This window comes from Camelus bactrianus, chromosome 6 (assembly GCF_048773025.1).
Source record: "Camelus bactrianus isolate YW-2024 breed Bactrian camel chromosome 6, ASM4877302v1, whole genome shotgun sequence".
Classification (NCBI taxonomy): Eukaryota; Metazoa; Chordata; class Mammalia; order Artiodactyla; family Camelidae; genus Camelus; species Camelus bactrianus.
Genome location: NC_133544.1, coordinates 7,811,863 through 7,826,021, shown reverse-complemented (window position 1 = coordinate 7,826,021; position 14,159 = coordinate 7,811,863). Strand labels below are relative to the sequence as shown.

Here is a 14,159-nt window from a genome sequence, read left to right as displayed (position 1 = left end):
ATGCAAATTATTTACATTAAAATGTTTCTGTAGGTAAGTGAACACTGAAACTAAAGTATTCTGAAAAAAAAAAGGCTGAAAAAATCAGTTTGATGTTATAATAGCGTTCATTGCAGAAATGGAAACTTTATCACTTTGGAAATCAACTTTTGTCCCATAGCACCATTTAGTTTTTTTAGCTTTATTTTGGTTTTGCTTGCACCTAAGTAACTATTTTTGAGTGCTTTGGTTTTTATGAAACAGGACCAACATTAGGATTTAAATGTGATTATAAGTCTAGTTTTCAGAAAATTATTTGTTTTTATTTTAACGGGATAATTTATGCTGTTAAATATACCATGCTAAATCGTAAGTTGCAGAGAGAGCACTGGAAATCTCTTGTTTTTGAGAGAGGCTAATACAAACAACTAGGAGTTGCACTGAATTGTACCTATTTGATATATTTTTTGAAGCTGTGTATTTTTTACCTTCATTGTATAATAATTTAAAATCTATAAACAAAAAATTACTTCTAATTTCATTGTTGATGTTTTTCGTAATACATATGTATATGTATGTGTGTGTATGTAATTATAGTCCTCTGATTTAAGATACATGTATTCTCATATGAAAGTGCTTTTAATTTGCAGTTTGTCTTACATTCAGTGTGTACATTTAATGTAGCATTTTTTTCTTCCCTTTTTCATCACTGAAGAACTGTAGTTAAGTTGAAGACCCTTAGAAGTCAGGAAGTATCTGTGTCCCAAATCTTTGCCTTTCCTGGTCAACACGACATTTTGGTTATCATAAATTTACTGATTTGCCCTTTTTAGTAGAAATTATTCATTAGTGAAGTAAAAGATGTTCATGTTTGAAAGATCCAGGTAAAACAAATATATATTTGGTTTTTTTTTAATTGCAGCATTCAACAGAAGGCGTCAGGTTGACACCTCTGAATGACAGCAGCCTCGATTTCTCTATGGACAGTGATAACAGCATGTCTGTGCCTTCACCTACTAGTGCTATGAAGACCAGTCCATTGAACAGTTCTGGCAGCTCTCAGGGGTAAGGAAAAAGGGAAAAAAGGAAGTGGAGTGGCTGTTTAAATGTAGTAGATACAGTCTTTTGTTATTGTTAAAGGTATTTGTTTATTGTTTTTATTTCATCTTTAAATTTTTAGAAAATAGCAGTTTAACTCTTAGTTTTGAGGAGAGTATTTTTATTTTAGTCCTACTGTGTCATACTTGTCTTCCATTTTTGGACAGAATGTCTAGATGTGAATGAATGTTTCTAGCGCCAAAGCCCCTTCCAGTTTCATGTGTTGAAACACCTGCTGCCTACGGTGAACCGTATGCTGTGCTAAGGAGAACCAGACAGGAGGGACAAAGCACCTTTCTGTCCTGAAGATGTTTATTACCCTGTGTAGCGGGGGGAAGTATCTATGAAAATCAGAGATCTCCTGAGGAAAGTGAAGATTTATGTGGGCTGGTTTTAGATGAAATTTCTTTTGAAGAATTAAGTGTCTTTTTAAAAACATTTAAAGCAGCTAAACATTTTTATTTTGAAGGAAAAATACAGTTCTGGTGGCAAAAATTAGAACACAAAAAGCGCTATTTATGTTTAACTTTTATAAGTCTATAGTGTATCATTGCAGTTTTTTTGTTTAATGGATACACAAAGGGAACTGTTTATTGTAGATTCTGGTGGTGCTGCTAATGTTTCAGATTGTGATGGTTATACTGATTGCTTCATTAATTAATGAGTTGATACTTAAACCTTGAACACTTTAATGAATACATGTTATATTTTACTTTTTGGAAAAAAACACTTAAAATTTGGATTGTTCAAGTATAACCAGTTGCACAGATGCAGGTGGAATGAATCTGTGGATTAGTATGAAATAGAAAATGCCAAAGGGCAGTAGATGATGGGTTTAGTTTTGGTCTCTCGGACTCTGAATGTGTGATGTGTTTTTAGCTCACAGTCATGCAAAACCTGAAGACTTTAGGCATCAGCATGGTCCCTGAATCTTGGAGTTTTAAAACAGTTCTCCATTTGTACAGCATTTACTTCCAGATTTTTGTTAATGGTTTCATCTTTCTTCATTCAAAAAGAATGAAGAATTAGAGATTTTAATAAGAATTCTGGAGCTTGTATAAAAGTACTTTGAGTTTGTGCACATGTATGTAAAAATAGGTGCGCATACCAAGTAATTTCAGAAGTTTAATATTAGCTTCTTGAAGTATTTACTATTAAATAAATTCTGTAAATTAGCCTTCTGGATTTTTAAGTTTATGATTGTGTATCTGCTTAACAAATATTGAGTATTTATTTTATACTAACCACTTAGCTATTTCAGGTTTCTCCTGCATCTGTAGTTGTTCTCTGACCAGTTCTTTTCTGTTTAATCATTAGATATTTGTGCCCTTTCGGGCTCTCTCCTTAGTCCTTTATCCCATCTTTGTATTCTTAGAGGTGTGGCATCACCCACTCTGTTGACCTCATTTACTTCCATGTAGCAGTGAGCTTGAAAGCTTTAATAAGCTGACTGCTTTGTGGTTGCTTGCGAATGCCATGTAAGCACCAAAAATCTAAGTTTTCTAGTTTTGTCCAACTTGTTATGGCATCGTCATTCAACAGTTGAAAAGTATAAGCTATAGCTGAAAGAGAAAAACCACCGAGGACTCACTCTTTTCTTTTAGGAGATAATAAAAATGAGATTATTTAAATTCTAATGTATAGGATTTATTTGAGACAGAAAAGTTGCAGAGAGAGGAGATTTAGTAAAGGAGGGGCATTTTGAGTTTCCTGAAACGACAGGAGTGTGTGGGATCCAGAACATTGAAGGAGGGGAGTGGTTTTGAGACTTTCTGTTGTTTATGTGGGCCACTGGATGGGCTTTTAGGGCTTCGTGATCCATTAGGTTTTGTATGCAGAAACTTATTTCTGTTTCTCAGACCATTTTCATGTTTTTAGCTTTTGATAGTATTTTCTTCTACATCAAATCATTTAAGTCCATTACCCCAAACCAGATGAGGACAGATTTTTAGCTGTTCTGTCTAGTGTGGTAGTCACTAGCCACATGTGGTGGTTTAAATTTAATTACTATTAAGTGAAATTAAACATTCTGTATCCCACCAGCATATTACAAGTGCAAAGTAGCTACATCTTAATGGCTACATACTGGGAAGTGTAGATATGGGGCATAGTTATAGAAGGTCCTGTTGGCTAGCACTGCTTTAGAATGTCTTTGTGCTTTGCTGATTGTATTGTGTCAAAGTCATTACTGATGTGTACACACATATGAGAAGTAAAATTGAAGAATCATTTACTTTAGAAAAATAATTTCTGTACATAATAAATTTTTTAATGCATTTTATACTTCTGTATTTACTTTTTTCACATTACAGTTTTTTTCCTTTTTTTTCATTTTTAGCAGAAACAGTCCTGCTCCAGCTGTAACAGCAGCATCTGTGACCAACATACAGGCTACTGAAGTCTCTGCGCCACAAGTAAATTCCAGTGAAAGCTCAGGGGGTAAGGAGTTCGACAGGCTTGAGAATCCTTAATGTTACATTTGGTTTTAGCCTTCATTTTGAAAGATGGCTTTTTTAGTTAAGTAGTTTGAATTGTTTTTAACACCATTTTATTATTTGCCTGTAAGCTTACGCATAAAATCAAAAAGCGTTACTTGTAACTTGATACTGATATGAGTTAACTGTCACGTATTTACATACTTACCACTTAGGTACAGCGAGTGAAAGCATTCCTCAGACTGCCACACAGCCAGCCATTTCACCACCACCAAAGCCTACGGTCTCCAGAGTTGTTTCTTCGACACGTCTGGTAAACCCAGCACCAAGACCTTCAGGAAACGCAGCAGCAAAGATCCCTAACCCTATAGTAGGAGTCAAGAGGACATCCTCACCTCATAAAGAAGAGAGTCCCAAGAAGACCAGAACAGAAGAGGTATCTATATATTAGCCTTGGGAAACCACCTTGCTTATTTTAAAATCCAGTGGAAGACCTTTGTGAGCCCTAATTGAGAAGCAGCAAGGAGGAAAGCTTTTAAGATAATTTTTAGGTAGTACTTTAGTGCCATAGTTTCTCTTCACCCTTTTTCTACTCTTTTCAGTAACTACCTCTTTCATAAAGCTGTGTTTCTTGTTTAAACTTCTATAGCATGTCTAGTCTGTAACACAGTTTAGCATGGACTTACATGTCATCTTAATTTATCACTCTCATAACTATATCTTTCATATGTATTGATACACATATCAGGAGCCCCTTTGATACACATATCGCTGTGGCTTCTGTGATCCAAGTAGAGTTTGCAGTTTCTGCACTGTACTTGATATTACAAGGTCAATGAATACAAGAGGTTTCTCAGGGAATTCTTACTGAATGACTGACCGTAAGTTGCAAAGTCAGATTAGTTTTGGTACCTTGAATCATTATTTCCTCCAACCCTTCAGTAAATTTTCTCGCAATACTTCCACTTTTTATAGTGGCTCATTTACTTTGTCAAAGTCTCAGATAGTTTTAGGAAAACCATTAAAAGTGTACATTGGTTTTGATGTTTGTCTTAAGCCTTAAACACAGTTTTATTGGTCCCTGGAGTCACTCATGGTATTTCCTATTAATGAGACATTCACCATTGTCCCAGAGATGACAGCCCCAAAACACCAGTTTTGTTGTGATTTTTGGCTCCTGATTTGTTATTTGGAAACTTACTCATTGCACTATAGTTTCTTTAGAATCGGGGCAAAATTCTAAGTATCTTACATAGTGTTTTGATCTTTAATGGTGAAAGCTTGTCTCTGTAAGTGTTATTCCCTGGCTTACTCTGAATCCTTTTGTTTTAGATTTTTTGGGAAGCAGTCACCGTTAATTGAATATGAATAATTTGTTGATTTTTGTCACTGATGATGCTGTGAGAATGAAAAATGCGTACAGTATATCTTAGCACCATGTATTCTGAAAGCACATCTGTGTCTGTAATTACCTCTTTAAGGCAGTGATTTTCAACCTTGGTTATATAATAGAATTACTTTTTCAGGTTTTTGTGTTTTTGTTTTGTTTTGTTTTTTAATATAGCTTTTGGGGCCTCCCCCAGACACACTGAATCGGACTGTCCAGAAGTTAGGCCTAGGGATCTTTTATTAAAAGCCCCAGTGCTGCATAGTTGTGTTGTGCACAACCTAAGAATGTAGTTTTAGTGTAATTCCGCTTTCTGTTGATTGATATTTGGAATTGTCAGCTTTTCAGAATTCACATTTCTTTTGCCTTAATAAGGTATATGTAACCATAACTCTAGATATCTATCATTCTGTTTCTTTAATGTTAATGGCTTAATTCCTTAATGAACCTCTGAGAGCTCCAAAATGTTTATCAGCACAATGCTTGTAATTTCGTTTGCACTTAACCTTGTTAGAAAACAGTCATGTTTCATGTCTAGTTTAGAGAGGCAATAGGAATATAGAATTTTTAACTCAGTACAGAAAATTTAAAATGTATGCAAACTTAGTAAAGAGAATCATTTCATACTCCCATGTACCCATCATATAGCTTCAGGTATAGTGAATTCAGCCAGTCCCTGTACCCTTAATTCTTTCAGCCCTTTCCACTTTCCCTATGCTTGGATTATTAAGATGCAAAACACAGATTTCAGTCATCATTTCATAAGTATTTTTTAAATTATATCTCTAAAAGATAATAATTACAAAGAAGAAAATATAAACAAAATAAACCCACCTAGAAAAATCAACAGTTCATTAATACCAGATATTTAGTCATTGCTCAAATGTCCCTGATTGTGTCATTGATTTTTTTTTTTTTTTAGATAACCTTTTATTTGTTCAAATCTGTAAGTATATAAGATCCTTCTGTAGCAGTTGATGGATGTTTCTTAAGTATCTTTTAAAATACAGGTTCATCACCGTCTCCTCCTTTTCATTATAATTTTTTGTTCTGTGTATTTTGTTACAGTTTGGATTTTGCTTATGGCAGCTCCAAGGAGTTGACTGACAAAAATAAAATTTTAAGACGTGGAAGGGATCTTAGGATTTTAGGTTATCTCCTAGACTAATTAATTTCCTCATCCTCAGAAGAGGAACTTGAGGTTTAATAGCTTTCTCATTTATAAAGCCAGGATTCAAACCCAGGCCTAGATCTCATGGTGCTTAAGTTGAAGGAGATTGTTACAAATATCCTGATTTTGTAGGACTCCTACTGCGTCTTTTACTTTCACTGACTATTTGGTATTAGAAATGTTAGTAAATCAGAAAGAAAAACTGGTCGTACTACTAACATGTATGTAGATAGGACAGTTTTAGGTATTGCCAGGTAGTTTAGTTTTGCTTGATTTTTATCATATAATATAGCTTCTCAAATGCATATATATGGTAGAAATGTAAAATAAAAATAAAGTTTTCTCTATCACCTGGATTATATGGCTAAATGATGCTATATGTATATGTATATATGTGTGTGTATTTCTTTAAGACATGGAAAATTTCAAACATATGCACAAAATTGTAATGAACAAGTTATGTTTGAATCACTTAGCTTTAACAGTTAGCAACTCAAGGCCAGTCTTGTTTCATCTAGAAACCTACTCCCTTCCCATTGTTAAGAAGCAAGTCCCAGGCATGTCATTTCAACCATAAATACCTCAAAAGCACACCTACAGTGTATTATCACCATGTATATTTGTGTGATGGGTGATAAATATATACATATATATATATTTACTGATATTAACAATAATTCCATAGTGTCACTTATCCAGTCAGTACTGAAATTTGCCCAGTGTGATTTAAGTTACTAGTTTTTAAGTTTGTATGTTTACAGAATACAAAGAAAGTCCTTATGGGAATTGGTTGACATTGGTTTAAACCTTTTCTACTTTATAAGTTAACCTGTGTTTTCTATGTCTTGTTTTAAAGCCACATGTAAAATTAAGTTTTAGTTCTGCTTAATAAATAGAACAGAGGAATTAGTGTCAGAATTGTTTTTCTTAAGAAAGTGATGTTTACTGCAGATCTCTGTAGGAATGGGAAAGTACAGCCATTTTTGGTTTCCCATTTCCCCTCTTTACCAAAAATGAGTTGTTTGTTTTGAATAGAATTATAATGAATTAAAAAAAAAAATAAGACCCGAGGAGAGCATTTTTCAGATCTCCTATTCTTCAGGATGTTAATAAGACTTACAAGCCAGGAGGATTCTCTGGTTAAGTTTGGGAAAGTTAGAGATTCTTTCTGTAACTTCTCAGAACCTTTTATGTGCTAATGTGTGTGTGACTGTCCCAGAAAGGGAGTGATAGTGTTCCAAGTCCCTAAATTACTTGATCACGGAACTCTTGTTTTTAAACTCTTTCTTACAAAAAATATTTTATGAACTTAGTGGTTTTGGGAATATACGTGGTGATGATCAACAACAGTTTTCCTCATATTCTTTTTAAAATTTTGGTGGAAACTGAAGCCAAGTTTGTTAACATGAAAACTTTTTTTTAAACAAGTGAACCAGTAATCTATTTTAAGGGCATACTTGGTCTTACAGGTTAATTATTTTATACTTTAACATTTTTTATAAATTAAAGCATTGATTGGCAAGTAATCTAAATTTTCATCTTCGAGAATAAAGCTTTTTTTTTTAAAAACAGGATGAAACAAGCGAAGATGCTAACTGTCTTGCTTTGAGTGGACATGATAAAACAGAAACAAAGGTATACTAATTTAGCCTTGGAATACGTACATGGTTAAGAGTACAGAAGATATGATAGAAGTGTCTTTAGAATATTGTGCTGTATACAGTTCTATAGGTTTTAGGTTGTTTTCAGTATTGTTTTTAAAGAAGTGTTTGTCCCCCTTTAATGTTAATTTAAAATGCTGAAATTGAATTCCTCAAGTGTATGAGGTCCTTCTAGATGTGGGCTTATCTGGTGGGCACTAAATGGAATAGAGTGATGAGTGAGATGTTCTGTATATAAGTAGAGAAGATAAGGGGTAGAGTGATTAATTACATTATCAAAGTAATTGAGGAGGATGGGGGTGGTGAGAGGCAAGAGGAGTAAGATGTTATTTCTGACTGCAGAAATAATGAAAGGCTTCATAAAAAGAAGACATAGTATTTGAGGCAGTCCTTACAGAGTACATAGGATTTTTGGTAGTAAAAGATGAGCACGTCATCTCACTGTTGGGGTGAGCATGTGGTCTGTTTAGAGAACCAGTTTTTTGGCAGACAGTTCTGGCTGGAACCTGGGGTGCAAGGGGCTTGAAACAAGGTAAATGAGATGGGAAAGACTGGTTTAGCCAAAGTACTAGACTATGAACATCATTTTTCCCCCAGAATTGAAATGTACCAAAGGCTTATAACTTTTTTCTCCTTATTGTAGGAAAAAAATGGAAATCTTTCTCCTTCCCCCAAATTATCTAGACTTCCATGATTCATATTTTAGCAAGTATTCCTTTGGTGTCTTACAGATTTTGTGTGTGCATACATACCAGTGCCTTTTGCTTTCAAATCTTTATTCACTCTGTAAACCAAGAAATTATTAATAGCTACAAAGAATGCTACCTTAAAACTGTTACCATATTTTTTTCAACCAGTTCCCTATTGTTAGCAATTGTTTCTGTTAAAAAAGGAACTCGCCCTTGCCTACTGTAGTATTGACTACAGCTAAATACCTGCCATCCACTTATGTTTATTGTCTTAGGATAAATGAATGAAAGAGGAATTATTGAGACAAAGAGATGCTTCTAAAACTTGACATGTATTATTGCTAGGTCATGCTTCAGAGAGACTGCACTTCTTACCCCTTAGACACTGTTCACTGTTTTCAGTTTCATAGGAGAAATTTCGTATTTCATTGTTTTATTGTTGTATATGTTGTTTTATAGAAATGCAAATGTTTGTGTATTTCTTTTCACTTTGTATATATGTATTTTTGTGTGTGCACTGCTTCAAAAAAGTTCAGAGCAGTGGAATGACATGGTGCGTCTTGTATTTTCTGGGTTTTGAGGAGAGAAAGAGAAACCAAAAGGAAGGAAGAACGTTTTAGAGACATTTTCTACGTTTAATTAAAGGCATAGGAGCAGTTTTTGTGCTTCTGGGTAATTTTATTTAATAATATTGAGTAGGTTTTATTTGTTCTACATGGCTAAGAGCTTGGGTTTATATTCTGTTAATTATTGTCTGGGCAACATTTCATAATATGCATGTGCATGTCTTTAATTACTGTTTACTTAAAATGTCCAAGTTGGTTGGAAAGTCGAGATATTTTATGACCATGCCTTATAATATTTAAGTAGGCAAACAGAAATTTATATGTATCTGAGATGGTGAAATAACCTACAACAAGGGTTTTTTTGTGGATAATTAATCCTTTGATGGTAGATGATTTTGTAATGTAGTCACATCTTTCTCTTGATCCCTCCTGTCTTCCAATTTGTCTTTTTTATTAGTCACCGAACCCAGTTATGTTCCTTTATCCTTTTTTAAGCCTCTTTCCTCCCCCATCCTCTTTGTCTCACAGGAACAACTTGATACAGAGACAAGTACAACTCAATCAGAAACCATTCAGACAGCGGCTTCTCTGTTGGCCTCTCAGGTACTAAGTGCAAAAAGCAAGGCGAGTTTTATAAATGTTGTTAAGATTAGTGTTATGATTAATGAATTAAAGTGAGCATATACTGAAATTTATTAAAATTATCTTTGTGAAAGTAATTGTTAGTGTACAGATGTATTTTTTGTACTTAAAGGTAGAGTACTGGATATGGTGGAACTGTTCTTTTGTGCTTTGGAGATGCGAACTCATTCCCTTATATCTTTTTTGATATTGCAGATCATTTAAATCCTCACTGCATAATATGCAGTGTTCACTTAGTGGTTTTATTTATAGGTCAGAGACTGAAAAATTAGAACCGAAAACCATCTTCTTGAGGTGGTTTTTTTTTTTTGGTGAGATTTATCCTTTTATTTTTAAAATATGTTTCTGCCTCACTTTTCACTCCTGATTGTCAGTTATTAATTTAGTGTAATCCATAGCTCTTTAAAGTTATTTTTTCATTGTCCTGGAAAGTCTACTTGTGACAGTCCGTCGCATACACTAGGCATCTGGACTCTATTCATTGATTTGTGAACCTTCATTTTGTCTGTGAAATAATTGTTTTCTTCTTGAATCCTTTCAAGTTAAATATACTCCAAAGTCTAGGTCAAACTCTGACACAAAGGAAGTATTTTCTTTAAGTAGACATTAAACTGATTAACCCCTACAAGATAACTGAGATAACAGCTGTTACAAGGCAACTGGTACAGTGATATTTTGCTGCTTTGTGTTTCCGTTATTTGAATGTGATAATTTTACAGTGTGTTTTTGCTGGCTGTTAACCTTCATAGTCCCTTATGATATAAATATGATTACTTTCTGAGGTGTCTTTGTTTTCATAACCTTTATCTAATAAAAGTTTTATGGAGAGGAGTAACTACAACAACATTAGGAAGTGTTGTGCTTAATACTGATACATGAACAAACTTGTTTATCAGAATTAAACTGTCCTGTGATTGTGATTACACGACATGTCTTTTGGTTTGCCGCATCAATCTCGGGAACTATTTTCATAGTCTTGTTCAGTTCATTCCTATAGTGATTAGTACCCATGGGTGTTTGCCTTTTAGATATTTTTGTAAGGAATTAGAACTTTCTAATGGAAAGATCCCTAGAGCCACTGAGAGAAAAATCACCCAATTATGTAAAAAGAATGATTATGTTGATTTTTTAAGAACACATTCCTTATTTGGTGGTTTATAAGGGGCATATTTATTTCTGGGGAGTTGATTATAATATTGTGTCTATGTAACAAATTGTTATTGTTTTGAGATAAACTTGAAATATTTACAGATGAAATGATAGATCTCTGGGATTTGCTTCAGAATAATCTGAGTAAAGGTGGGAGGACGGTAGATTGGCTTTGATTCAGCAGTTGATGAAGCTGGGTAATGAGTACATGGGGATTCATTACATAATGCTCTTCATACTTTTGTGTATGTTTGGAATTTTCCGTAATAAAACACTTAAAAATTTCATCTCTCTGTTTTTGAATGTTAAAGAAGTCTTTGTAATTTAATCATTTTTACATTATAAAACCTCCCTAAACTTTGAATAATCAAATTACTACTCAGTTGTGTCGATTTAATTTTTAATTTACAGGGTCAGAAAATAATTGTTTACCATTAACTGTTACTGCTGCTCCTGTATATAAGGTGGACTTTACGTATTCTCCCACAAGGGGGTGCTCTAGTGCCGGTTAATATTTCAGCTGTTAGTGTTACTACAAGTAAATATAGCTTAACGTGAACTTAGTCATTAATCAGTATATGATAGGTGATTGAGGGGTTTGTTTACTAAAGCTATATTTGAAATGACTTAGTTTTTGTATGTCGCTAAAATATTCCTACTTATTTGAAAATTTCTACAGGTATTAGAACAATTTCATAGTAATAGTCATGTTTATTTGCACTCCATTTTTGACAACACTTTTAGTCTTTTTTCATTAAACTTTTAACACGTATGATAAGGTGCTGTCTATTTCTTAGGAAGTAAAGCAGTGGAAAGTAAATCTCATTGTTAAGTTACAGTACTTTGAACAATGTTGTGTTTTTTGCTTTTGTTCTCAGAAAACATCCAGTACAGACCTTTCTGATATCCCTGCTCTCCCTGCAAATCCTATTCCTGTTATCAAGAATTCAATAAAACTGAGATTGAATCGGTAAAAACAACCTCAGGGGTCCATAAACAATATCTGCCAACTCAACCTGTTGTCTTCAAATGCTAAAAACGGAGAATGGAGGGTACAAGACTAGACATGACTGAAAACGGATTTAGGTTTTTTCTGTGACCTCCCTTACTGGGCTAATCAGCACTTGATCGGAAGTCCAGGTTAGTATGTGAAGCCAAGAGTACTATTATTATTGTGTTAGCAACAGTTGCATTACCTATTTCAAAAAATTACTGCCTTTAAAAAAAAAAACAAAAAACAAAACCTCAAGCTATATTTGTATCCATAATTGACATCTGGACTGGGTTTATGTTTGATGCATTGTTTGGAAAATTTGCAATACAAACTGGCATAAGAATTCCTTATTCTGATGATGCACTTTTATGTATTTTTTTTATTAGAAAGTAGAACTAATTTTAGATTTTCAGCTTGATGGATTTTCTTTTTTTCCTGAAGAATTTCCTTTACCATTAGTCTTCAAATTGGATGCCGTTGTGCGGCGGTGTGCTGTTACACTTCCGAGAAAGGATGAGAGTACACCTAGCTCATAGCTCAGTCCCTGTGAGGTAGCTGTAACCCTTAAAAATGAAATGTCAACTCTAGGGTATATATTTGACATTGAAAGAATAATTAGGAATACTTTGTTTTGATGGGGTCATGATTAAGAAATGATATATTGGTTTTATTTATAGAATTGTTTAGAGTGCATACAAATCAGCGATCAGCCAGCGAATATTTTTCTTTGAGCTTATTAAAGCTCCATATTCTTTTGCCTTCAATCTGTTGTCTTTGAAATAAACAAAGCTTTTTGCTCCCTCCCCCTTATTTTTCTTTTCCCCTTTTTGCTTGTATGCATAAGGTAGGACTTACTTCACAAGAAACAAAATGCCAGTATTTTCGTAAGCCATGGTGTGAAACCAGTGACCCTGTGGCCACATGGCACAGAACACTAAATTTTGGTCCCATGGCTGAAACTGTAGGGTGACTAAAATAATGCCTGTGAAACATGATATCTATCTTGGATGGCCATTTGATCTCTAAATATGAGGAATTTTGTACACTCCACAGAACTCCTGTCTATAGTAAAGTTGATTTTCAATTTTAAACATGTGGGTGAAAAGGCATTTTGTCCAAGAATTTTAAACTAATTTTTATTTTTAAATGATTGACCAAAATTTGTCAGTAAATTTTACATGTAGTAACATTTTAAAATCATTTCTAGCAAGCACTTGACATCTAGTTAGCTCTCTACTCCTTTTTCGTTTTGTTTTATCTGTCAATAGACTAAGAACTCCTTTCTTTAAAGAAAATAATTCCTCATAATTAAGCAGCAGAGCATTCATCTTTACCAAATACGAGGGATGCCAGATGTTGATATACTTAGTTATTCTTTCTTAATCTGGACAAAGCAGACCTAACAGATTTTCCTGATGAGCATGTTTTATGAATCCTCCATTGTGCTCCCTTCTGTCACACGTGCATTTTTCATGTTAAACTGCAGTTACTTAAAGTCTTCTCCTATTCTTCTAAATTAATTTTCCAAAGTTGGAGTGTAGTCTTTTCCCCTTAGGCCATGCATTAATTGAAGCTTTCTTTTCACCATACTTTAGAATGTCTAGTTCACACTGTTTCTGCTTCCCACACCTTTGCTCCGCACAGTCACCTTGCCCTCCTCCCGCCACCTAAGAAGAAAAGATGGTCAGACTAACAGGTGAAGTGTACAAGGTGTCTGTGTGTTTTGTGTAGCTTCAGAGTTAGATTGAAATTGCCAGGCACAGATTTAGTCTTGTCATTTTGTTTACACATCGGGGAAAAAGAATTCAGTTTATTAAACGTTTCATGTAACTGCACCCAAGTTTTGCCAAGCTGGAAACTTGGACCTTTCCTGTGTAGTGACTTTTTAATTCTAGTTTTCATAACCTGGAGGTCAGACTGTTGCTTTCGCATGATGTACGTAGTGTCTCATGACTGGAGTTTGCTTTGTTTTATAGTATCTGTACTCCTTGTATTTTTCAAGAGCTATTTTGTAAACAGATGATGTATTTCTCCATTGAAAACACAATAAAAAAAAAAACAGCACAATCCCACAGTTGGCTGGTTTCTTTGACTGACTATTTATTGTTTTTCAGTGATAATATTTCTACTTGTAAGTTGTAGTAAGCTCTAAGTGAAGATTTGCAAAAGGATTTATTTTGTTTACATTTAGAAAAGATCTGTTTCTGGTGAATTTATGCCATTAGCAGCAATTGATATTTCACATAATCAGGTATTTGTTTTTTTATATAATTTGATCACTAGGGAGTTAAATGTGAATATAGTACCCAATAATTAACTTTGCAGCTCTCCACCATCCACTGTATTCTGTGTATACAGACACTGTATCTTTTTTTTGCATTTATTCCA

At 34.0% G+C, this 14,159-nt stretch overlaps 1 protein-coding gene across 5 annotated transcripts in view; it reads left to right on the top strand.

Moving 5' to 3' along the window:
- PAPOLA (poly(A) polymerase alpha) overlaps positions 1–13,843 on the top strand; it is a 53,431-nt gene extending 39,588 nt beyond the window's left edge. For 2 of the 5 annotated variants that reach the window (XM_074365066.1, XM_074365065.1), the window contains exons 17-23: positions 902–1,044; positions 3,416–3,516; positions 3,728–3,948; positions 5,822–5,845; positions 7,643–7,705; positions 9,515–9,589; positions 11,656–13,843. In XM_074365066.1, the coding sequence (XP_074221167.1) occupies positions 902–1,044; positions 3,416–3,516; positions 3,728–3,948; positions 5,822–5,845; positions 7,643–7,705; positions 9,515–9,589; positions 11,656–11,751 (723 nt within the window). In that variant the 3' untranslated portion in view covers positions 11,752–13,843. The remainder of the gene's footprint in view (positions 1–901; positions 1,045–3,415; positions 3,517–3,727; positions 3,949–5,821; positions 5,846–7,642; positions 7,706–9,514; positions 9,590–11,655) is intronic. The other 3 variants (XM_010968761.3, XM_010968763.3, XM_045505762.2) reach the window with 3 other exon arrangements.
- Positions 13,844–14,159: the final 316 nt, after the last annotated feature.